Source organism: Austrofundulus limnaeus, unplaced genomic scaffold (genome assembly GCF_001266775.1).
Source record: "Austrofundulus limnaeus strain Quisiro unplaced genomic scaffold, Austrofundulus_limnaeus-1.0 Scaffold22, whole genome shotgun sequence".
NCBI classification, from domain to species: domain Eukaryota; kingdom Metazoa; phylum Chordata; class Actinopteri; order Cyprinodontiformes; family Rivulidae; genus Austrofundulus; species Austrofundulus limnaeus.
Window position 1 is genome coordinate 418,670 of NW_013952424.1, and position 11,160 is coordinate 429,829.

At 37.7% G+C, this 11,160-nt stretch overlaps 1 protein-coding gene across 1 annotated transcript in view; it reads right to left on the bottom strand.

Annotated features, from left to right (window-relative positions):
• The window catches only part of atp2b2 (ATPase plasma membrane Ca2+ transporting 2), a gene marked incomplete in the record, with an annotated part of 105,903 nt that overhangs the window by 41,638 nt on the left and 53,105 nt on the right, over positions 1–11,160 (bottom strand). Inside the window, 1 exon segment of the mRNA XM_014004113.1 lies at positions 217–417. Coding sequence (XP_013859567.1) covers positions 217–417 — 201 coding nt within the window.

Here is an 11,160-nt window from a genome sequence, read left to right on the forward strand (position 1 = left end):
CACACACACACACACACACACACACACACACACACACACACACACAAATAAATAAATAAAAAATTGGCTCTGCGCTCTGTGAGTCACTTGACCTCTTAAGGCAGGTCACAAACAAAGTGAGACCTGTCGGACCAATTAAAAAAAGTGTTTGCACAAACATGGCCATAGGTGAGTCAGTGAGTGCCAGTAATGTCACTGGTRGTGGGCTACACTCACACTCTCCGCTGGTCTCCCCTGGCGGGTGGTAGAAGGAGAGTCCCAGTGAGATGAGGGCAGCGATCTCCAGGATAATGAGGGTAACGTCCTGCAGGGCCTCCCATACCAGCTGTATAAAGGTTTTTGGCTTTTTTGGAGGTATCAGGTTTCTACCAAATATTTCTTTTCTCTTGTCCAGGTCAGTTTGGACACCGGCCAGTCCTGAAAGCAGAACAAAAAAAAGAGGTTGGACAAAATCATTTCTGATGTCATGATTATATAAATCCAAGTGTATTCACAGTAATCACAATCAAAAAACTGAGGTTTTAGTGTTTTGCAATCCGTTTACTTATGTGCTTTTTTATTTGTTTCAGGGGGAAAATTCATAATGTCCAATTTCAAATTTTCTTTGTTCACATTTTTCTTACATAAAGCATGTCTAATTAGTCATTTGAACCATGGCTGGCCACAAATTTGCATTAATTTTGTAATGTTCAAGTTATATACCTTTTTATTTACTGTGAAATACTGTGCATAAATATCTCTAGTTGTTTGATGTGCAGAGGTCCATGTTGGTTTGAGGCCTAATTTACTTGGGGCAGCTGTGACTGAGTGGTTAGGGGAGCTTACATCAGTGTGTGGATGTATGTATAACTGTCTGAATATGTCTTCATTGCTTTGGGGTCTTCATGGGGCTTGATAAAGCACTGTATAAGTTCAGTCCATTTACCATTTACTTGTAAAATGCAGTTCAGTGAAACTTTTTTTATACCAGCTCTATAAAAAACACAGTTTTGGCGAAAACAGTGGTGGATGTTTTTGCTCTTCATATATTCTGGACAGTTAAAAGTAACAAATCCTTCAATCATAAACGTCAGACGTGAAATGACAGTTTTTAACTCATCATCAGAGTTATACATTTTTTCTTTTGTCAGCAGAAAAGGTTCTCATGTTTAAGCACAGTGTGTTGGGTAACAGCAGCCCTGCAGAAGGAAGCAGTTGAAAGAAAAACAACAAATCTTACTAAATAAAACCTACAGCTAAACTTCCACTTTTTCACATACACGAGTTTGTTTATTTATTTAATAATATAGTAAATCTTTTTTAATAAGTTCTCTAACAATAGCTGAAATGATCATTACAAAGTGATATCATTCTGTAAAGTAATAGCTGGGTTGATATTTGCAGGTGATCAGGTCATATCCTCATTTTACAGGACTACCCTATGGTTCTGGATCTGAAACAGTAGCTCTATAAAGATTGTTGGTGTAAACGGTTGTGTATTAAACCTGCTTTATTACAGCTTCATTAGAAATACGCATCAGAGATGTGTCGGGAACTGTGATCGCATCAAACTTTCACAAATCTACAGTGGCAACACGAAGTGCTGCTGCTTTTCTGCTCCCCATTTGCAAATACGTTTTTTTTTCTCAATATTGCTTTTCAGTGCTGAATCATTATGTGGTTGCCGGGCGCACACAGAGCCACGGCGTATATTCACAGTTGCTCTCTCTGTCTCCCTCACAACGACACACATTACCACTGCATTATGTCATGTGATGTGCGTCACCAGGTCTCCCAGGATTGGCCCTGGATCGCACCTGATAACGCTGCTGCTGCTGCCAGCGCTTCACATCTGAGCTCTCATGCGTGTGACAGGTGAGAGGATTTGGTAACACGTGCGGAAAATAACTGGTGGCCAACAAAAAAACAAAACAACAAAAATGATTAAAAAAACCCATCAAAAACAGAAAGTGTTAGATAGAAAGCAGACTGAACCAAATAAAAAAATCCCATCCCTACTTTGAACTGGTTACATGTAGATCAGTCTATAAATAGCCTCATTAACATCCTCTTTTAATTGTCTCTGTGAGAAGACCTCTCATTGATCTCTGCAGCAATCTGCCCTACATCACAAATAAACATGACTGAATGTGAGCGTGTGAGTGCACTCATTTGAGTCGTGACCACCTATTTGTGCTTTGTGTGTAAGTGTGAGTGTATGCATGTGGTTGCAACGCTTACACTATTACATGACAATGCTTGTTGCAGATGGTTAGATGCACACACACAAAGCAGACAAATACTGTTTGTGAATTTGCAGACACAGAAGCACTGTATGCAGATATTAGCATGCAGCTTTCGCTAAACCTGTGCCATCTTTCAGCTGTGTCTGACGGACATGATATACTGCTTTCAGTTCTATTTTTTTATCCCTCAAGTCTATTTTGTTGACTTTATCCTGAGGCAGAGGAATCTACAATCTACTTTAGTGGTCAAACACACATTAAAAAAGACAGCAATCACTTCAAATACAAATCCCACACACTGTAATACATCCTGCTTCTGTGTTGCCTTTGGGAGAAGAGCTATGCTGCAATCAGCAACTAATCATTAAATACTGAGTGCCTCCTGAAAAATATTGTTTCAAACTTATTCTTTTCTCAACTGCTGATTGCAATGCTGCTCAGTGAAATTAAATGCATTACTACACACTGAACTCAAATACTCTGTGGTTTTACGAGTCAATTAGATGACAGAATCATTTTGTTTTCTTATATTAAACACATAAAAGTATATATTCAAATCTTTGTATGAAATATGGGTTTTAATAATGCTGTATTAAAGTTAAAGGTCAACATTTATTCTTGCTGATGCAAACAAGGTTCAGTTTATTGTTGGGTCAGGTTTACTGTGATGCACAAACCTGACAAGTCCCAAAATTTAAGGCTCCAGAGGGATGGAAGACCCTTACAAACTGGTAGAAATTCTGTTAGGGGCCTTTTCGTTGACTGGACATAGAAATCACACAAAAACTTGACCTCTCAGCTGCCTCTTAGTTCCTGTAGGAGTTGCTTTGATTTGAATGTTCTAATTTCACATGGAAATGACTAAAAATAAAGTTGTGCTTTCATGTTTGCACGAGGCAAAAATGGGATCCTTTTTCCATCGGCTGTAATATGACAGCATATTTTAACAGTTGCCCCTTTTTTTGTCAGTGGCTAAAAATAGATCTCCATGGAAACACTATGCATCCCACTCACTGAACAGAAATACCCGTGACTCTGAACCTTAGAGGATGTGTGAATATGCAAGTAAGTGCTTGTTTTGCATGTCAATTTTTTTCAGTGCAATAGGTGCACAGATATGTGTGAGCGGCACAGTAATAAAAAATAAAATAAAAATAAAACAGTGAACAATGTGAAAATGTGATGACCTCTAAATGTCTTTGACAAGGCCATTTCTGCGATGCAGGAGACATTTATTTCCCCTCAAAATTTCTGCAATCTTTCCAGTTGAATGTGTTGTGGTAACCAGCTTTAGGTAGAAACTGAATTATTGTTTAACAGTGCAACCCATTCTCACTCCCGAGTCATCACATATTGACGTTTTTCAAAGGTCCCTTTGCGTCCAATTTTGACGCATCAGGTACCCCCCTTGCGTCATATTTTGACGGGATGGGGCGGAATCTGTTGTCGTAATTTTTCAAAGTGTAGAAAATGCACAAATACTACCGTCCCAAAGCGTGAAATTACGTGTATTCACTTTAGACATCCTGTCCCAGACCCTAGTACCTAAAATTAACCATTAACCCTGATACGTAAAATTAACCATTTTTAGAAAATGTAGGAAATTCATGGCAACTACGTGTTGCAAAGCCTAAAATTACCTAATGTTCACTGTAGACATCCTATCCCTGACCCCAGTCCCTAAACTTAACCATTTATCCTGATCCCTAATGTTAACCTCAGACCCCCGACCCAAAGACCCCTGGTGGCGCAACCCGGAAAAGCCGCGGGCGGCAAGGACTGACGCGAGGGGGGTACCTGATGCGTCAAAATTGGACGCAAAGGGACCTTTGAAAAACGTCAATATGTGACGACTCGGGAGTGAGAATGTGTTGAACAGTGATGATAAGGATGTTTAAAACAAGAAAAAAAAGGGTTTTTTTCTRCTGCTAATCAATATTCCCAACACGTATTCACAGCTTTTATTATCAAAGAAGGCAGAGGGGTAAAAGAGGGAAGACAAAGGGAAGTGTGACTCACGGAGCACAAAGAAATAAAGCAAGATAAAAAAAACTGAGTAAATCAGAATTTATAGATTAATTGATTCACAGTTGGGCAAAATGTGCCAAATTACTTCGTGGTTATCAGAAAAATAATTGACGGACAAACTGGGTAACTTTCTCTTTTTTTTTTGTTTGTTTGAACTAATAAATGCACATTTACCTATAAGGTAAAGGCTATTGTAAAGGGACATTAAGTAAAGACAAGGTTCCTACAGTTTAAGGCAAGCTAAATGTAAGACATTTTAAGACTTTTTAATGCCAAGTGAAATTAAATTCAAGACCAATTTCATAATAAACACAAATGACAAAAAAATAAAAACTGTGGCAGAAACTCATAAAAGTATTTTTGGTTGAATTATTAAAATATTGCTAATAGACCCACTGTTTTTATCCATATTTAACCATAACAGAAACAATCTTAGCAGTCAGTTTTAAACTTAATTTAATTTCTGGAAATCCTCTAACGACCCAAAATTTGGAGTTTTAGGACCCACAGTGGGGTCTTAGCCCTAATTTGCTGTAGATGAAACTTTAAAGTGACTGTGACATCATTTTTTTGTAAGAAAAGTGAATGCATTTTTGGGAAGACAACATTATTAACATATTACAAAATGAATTTCACATTGGTCAGATGGATAGATGTTGAGATATTTGCATGTGAAATAACAGGAAGTGATGTCAAAGGGGAATGTCTGCATGTGAATATTTAAAAAATATATTTTTACCAATTATTTTAATATTTGAAAATGAATTACAATCATCCTATTTACAGTGTGTTAACACTTTTAAGACTTCTGAAAGATTGATTTAAGACATTTTAAGGCTAATTAAGGCCTTATCATTGGATTGATGAATTCAATGACTTTAAGACTTTTTAAGGATCTGCAGGAACCCTGAAAGAAGAAAACATGAAATAAACAAGCATAGAAAAAATAAAAGTAAAGATTACGTAAGAACAAACCCTGACATTATTTTTGAGAACCTGCGTGGCATTTAAAAGGGCATGGAGAAAGTCAAGAGCAACCTCTGCTCCATACCCAGTCATGATTCAGAGCACAAAAGGCCGCGGCAGGTGGCAATCTCTCTCTGAGATAAGCTGATGTGGCATGCCTTCAGTGTAACGACACGCATGCAGTTTTGCACCGTGAGGCACGGACCACTCAGCAGCCACATTCTCACAGGTCAAACATGCAAGCAGACGTACTGTACTGCATGTAAACAAACAGCTGAGAGAATTCTCTAATTTCATGATGACTCACCAGGTCATACAAACACAAGAAAAAACACACACATGAATCTATCGTTCCTTCCCCTAAGGACTGCCTTCTAAAAGTTAATGGACTGGAAAGTGACACAGTGTAATCTCTGACACAATGTGATATCGCCAGTATACTACAAGCATGTGTGTGGCAGCACTGCATGCTACCATACCACAATCTGTTATGTTTTTAAAGCTAACTAGTCCTCTGTGAAAGAGGCAGCATGCAACAAGAAAAAGAGAAAAAGGTTACATATATCAAACATGGCTNGGGGGGGGGGTTGATGATGCAATAAAGGAGTACATTTATCTAAATAAAAAGACATCACAAATGAAATAAAATGCAGATTTTAAGATAAAAAAGGCACGTAAACATGTCCAAGATTTTATCACTTGTGAGTCAACATCTCATATAACTAACTGAAACCAAAAATTTTTGAAATGCATATTTGAATGTATGGTAGCAAGGCAAAAACTACATGAACCAATAAAAATCAAGACCTGAAAAAATATTTTTTTTTTTAGTGAGGCAAATATCTCGTGGACATTAATGATGTACTGCAGTCAGCCACTAGGAGGCGCTCATCCTTTCTGATTTCAGTTTCCAGCTTCTGGTTCAAAGTAGGAGTCTCTGCAATCACTAAAAGTGTGAAGTTCTCAGGTGTGGGCTGAGTTTTGGATAACCATGATTGGTCGGACTGACTTGTGGTGGAAGTTAAAAGAGTTACTCACAGGAAGTATTCAACAGGGTAACGCTGTTGGTGTTTAGTGGTTATTAGCAAAATTACTGTGAACATGTAAATATAATTTATTGATTGTCTTTTCATAGTTTAAAACAGAACAATGTGTTAAACAAAAATGATCGTGAATATGTAACATACATGTCAAACCCCTTCAGATGTTTCCCTGAAAAAAGGACGAACCTGGAAAAAAAATTTGTATCAATCACACGCTGTGGGTCGAAGAGATGACAGCGCATACAGGAGGAAATGATGATGGGAAAACTTATAACAGCAGAGTGGATTGGAAGCTGGTTATTTGATTTTATTTATTGTTTATTTTTTTTACATCCTACAGGCTCTGACATGTTAAATCAATTTTAAACAAAGGTTTTGAAAAATTCTGTAAAACTTAGAAAAATCCATGAGATTGCTCTATACATCTGTTTACTTGCAAAATGAGGGTAAATTTGTGCAAATTACAGACAATCCATACAACTTGACATGTAAGATGTAAATATAATTTACTACCTTCAAATTCTATGCAGCTAGCCCCTTCCTGTCTCGAGTTCTGACAGTCATATTACAATTAGAAATCTTTTCATTGATGCTTTCTGGCCATTTTGACTGAGCTGTATTGTTACATGCCTAGGGTTGATACAACTGAACCAGTATCTTGTTGAAACTCCACCCAAAATAGTCAATCCAACCAAACACGTCCTTCACAAACTCCTCCCACATCCAGAAACCTCCCATTTAGTGACTGCAGAGATCCCCTTCTTCATGGTTCTGTCTGGTAATAACGTATCTCAATGGCCAAAGTCACATGACTATCAAGAATTCCCTCAAATGTTTAAACGCTGACCTCGGACATGTTTAGAATGTGTCGCTCATCTTCCGCAGATAAACTAAGTGGGGTTTGGACAATGGCACAAGAGCATTGGAACACAAGAGTATCTTTGCATGAGAGACACAGCTGCTTCATGTAGGAGCTTAGAAATCCATCATTCTGTATTCTACGGATTTTGTTTAAAAGATAAAAATAAAATACATAAAACAAGAATGTTTTAGCCCACTTTCAAAAACTAAAATTAAATGTATGTTTCAAGGAAGAAAATAAATCTGAACATGCGTGTGTGAGAGAGAGAGAGGGAGAGAGAAAGTCTGTGGGGGCAGCTGCACAAGTGGGTGAGTTTTGCTGTCAGGCACTGTGCTCTGARTCTGACTCATGTGAGAAATGGTGGAGTGGCGTGAAACAACCCATCTTAGAGCAATCTCTGTTAGATGCACACGCCTATACCAAAAACATTCACCAGTCTGTGTGCAAAGTAAACTAACAATTACTAAAAATTCATCTTTTAGACAAAACAGCAGTAGCATTAAACACAAAATAGATCCTGCTAATAACTGAAAATTGATTATTACTGTCTGTCCTGTACTGATTTCTAAATTACTTTGATTTGACCTGAAGTGTTCTGTCACATTTTGCAGTTAATTTCATAATTGAAGAGAAGGTACATTGTGTAAGAGACAAGCCTGCTGTGATTGCAAGACAGAAAAAGGTTGATAAATATCATAGAATCTGAATGCCTAAAGGTGTAATTCACACTTCTTGGAAAATCTTTTATGGAACACATCGAAAGCAGCATGGAGTGGAAAAACAGATACAATCTGATAGTGACTCATAAGGGATGAAGGCTTCGGTCCATATGGTACTCTTCAGAATCCATTACAGTTAGTTGTGTAAAAAAAGTGAAGTCCACTTTATACCTTGGATTTGTGAAACTTGTTAGGGACTGTGATACGCCTGAGCACAGACAAACGTGATGATCTGATTCACTGTTTGTGATCAGCTCTGAAAAGCAGCAACAAMACTAAGTCCTAGTGAATTTATTAGTCACTCGTGTGTTTGTTACACCATCTGAGCCTCAAACACTGTAATGTTAGCTGGCCCCACTGCCCTTGATGCAGACACGACTTTAATGAGACATCTGTTTACTGACTGAGAGGGCAGCTGAGGTGTGCTTATGTGTGTCAAGAGAGAGAGAGAGAGAGAGAGAGAGAGAGAGAGAGAGAGAGAGAGAGAGAGAGTAAAGACACAACTGCTTAGTGATAAGGGGAAAGTAATGGGGTCAGTAACTTCATCCTGTAATTCCAGTCTGATCAACCATTTATTCCACAAAGCACTCTATGCATCACTCCTTATTTAAAAAAATTTATCATTATTGAGTTCTTTAGATAATTTATACAACACTGATATCATTCCAGAAACTCCCTGCTGTATCATCCAGCATGTTAATTATTTGTCCTGTTCTTAGTTACCGCACAGGCACTGGTAGGTAACAAACATTTATCGTGACAGGTATTGTGTAACAGCGGAAATGTGGGAATTTTACCAGTTTTATCAATGTTACAAAAATTATCATGAACTACTCTGGTAATTTTGGGTTTTAAGGCTTTGACCAACAATTAAAAGGAAACACAACATTTCTAACTACACACGCAACATTCACACAGACACACATCAGAAACCTTTCCCTCCTGGGAGTGAAAAGGGAGACCATCCAGGGCCAAAAGGCTGAAAAGGAGAGTGACAGTGGTCTATCTGCTGTCTCCCATCTGGGTGTCAGTCTCTGGTTACGCTCAGGGGCTCAGATAAGCAGCACACAATGGGGACGGCCATTAAAATTCAAACTACCAAAGACAGTAATGAAATAGTCATGACAGGTAAGGGAAATCAACACACTCTTACCTGCACTTTATTGTCCCTCTGCATGAAACTGCATAAAAAATAAACTACATGGTACTGACAACTAGCCAGGATAATTGTCAATTAAAAATGATTTATAAGATGACAATATATTGTTGTTATTATTATTAATATTGTTTGATAAATCAGCATTTTTTTCTTGCATTCAACAAAAATTAGAATACTGTATTCAGTGACGAGGTAATAGTTTGTGTCATAAAGAGAAAAGAAATTATCAGAGTGGACTAAACAATGACTGAACAGTGATTCATCTGTATTTGTTAACTCATACAAATTCCCAAATCTAAATATTATTATTAGTGGCAGTATTATTTGACTGTAAATTCTTTATTTGCACAGATGATGAAAATTACATGTTTTAAATCAGAAAAATAGTAGGACCTCTAAAGCTTTATTTGCAAAATCAGTAGTGAACATTGCATGTTCATGTCGACATTTGGTCTAAAAATGTTGTCTTCCTGCAGGGGACGCCACAGTGAGCAGACCTGAATGGTAGATTTGGGGAATGTTTTAAGTTGAATGACCTTCCTGATTCAACCAAGGCTCGAACCTGCAGCCTCAGGATTACAAGTCTGTCACCAAGCTACTTCACTCTAATAATGAAAGGCAATGCATTTTATGTATTAAACATGATTTTAAATTACCTTTAGTTCATTTTTTTTTCATTTCAAGAAAGTAAAAAAAATAAAAATCATATAAAGATATTCTGCCAATAATTGGTCACTTGTAGTCCCCTAAACTTGTGTTGCCCRTCATTCTGCGTAAATTATGCTAACATTTTAAATTTGAACAAATTGTGGTTAGCAGAGGTATAACTACATTTACTTTACAGGTTACAGTAGTTGAGTATTTTTTATTGAAGATTTGTGATTTTACCAAGTATTTTTTATCATACATAATTTTTACTTTTATTTTGTTATATTCAAAACATAAAAAATGATTTTACTTCTTTATGGTAACATTTAACAGTAACATGTATTTTTACTTTTACGTAGGTATTTCTTTCAGAACTTTATAGACCTCTGATGGTTACAGATCGACTGCAGAACAAGTCATTTTTGTTGTTTTTTAAGGAAATGGCAGCCTCCAAAAGACAGAGGATAACTTACAATATTTGTGTCATTTTACTGATGTTTACGTAACACTATTTATTTAGTTATTAGTTTTTTCTGTGACTTTTTTTAAGTCTCTGAAAAACCAATTCAAACCAAAAATGTACTAWATAAACTGCTCTTATATCTCCTTAACATAATGAAATAGACTGTTATTGCAGTAAGTGACTGCTGTGTTTCAATATCTGCTGCCCTCAAGGTCATTGCTTCTGCACCGCAGGGCAACACCTGTGTGAGTGCTGGTTTGGTTCTTTACTTGTGTGTGTTGTTTATATGTGAATGCAGGGTGTGTGTGTGTGCGCGGTTTTGCTTCCACACAGAGTAAAATGGCTGTGTATCATTTATAATCTGTCCTCTGAGAGCCATCTCTCTCTCTCCTTTCCTCACTGCCTCCCATTTCATTCTCTTGCCTTTTTTTTTACTTCTTCCAGCTCTTTTACAGAGTCACAAGGGTAAGGAAAGAGAGGGAAGGGCAGACACAAGAGGGGGAGGAGAGGAGGAAGCGAGTAGTTGCAGAGCAGGRGAAATTGTCCTTATTAAAGAGACGGCAGCTCCATGTGAGAGATCCCTTGTGGGACAGAGATTAAATAGACTGCGTCAGAGGGGAACGTGCTCGAGGTGCTGCGACTGGAGGACGTGATTAGTATGATCATCAGGGAAGGATGGAGGGAGGGAGGGTGGAGAATAGAGGTAGCAAAGGAGGAGAGGTGGGATGAGAGAGTGATGAAAAGAATGGACAAGGGGGAAAAAACAGAGTTAAGAACACAGGAAGTGTCCAAATGTCAGAGAATCCAAGCTGAAAGAAAATGTTCATTCATGGTGGGAATAGAAACAGATTGCTGGGAAACAAAGATGGATAGATGTGAGCAAACAGAAATTAGAAAAAAGAAAATGGAAGAGGGAGCAAGTGGTGTACTTCAACTGAACTGTGTTGTTGCAGGGAGGAAAAAAATAGGATAGAAGAAGGTGAGAAGACGACGGAGACAGACGAAAGGGGCAGACAGTTCTATAAGCTGTGTATAGAACTTATATAT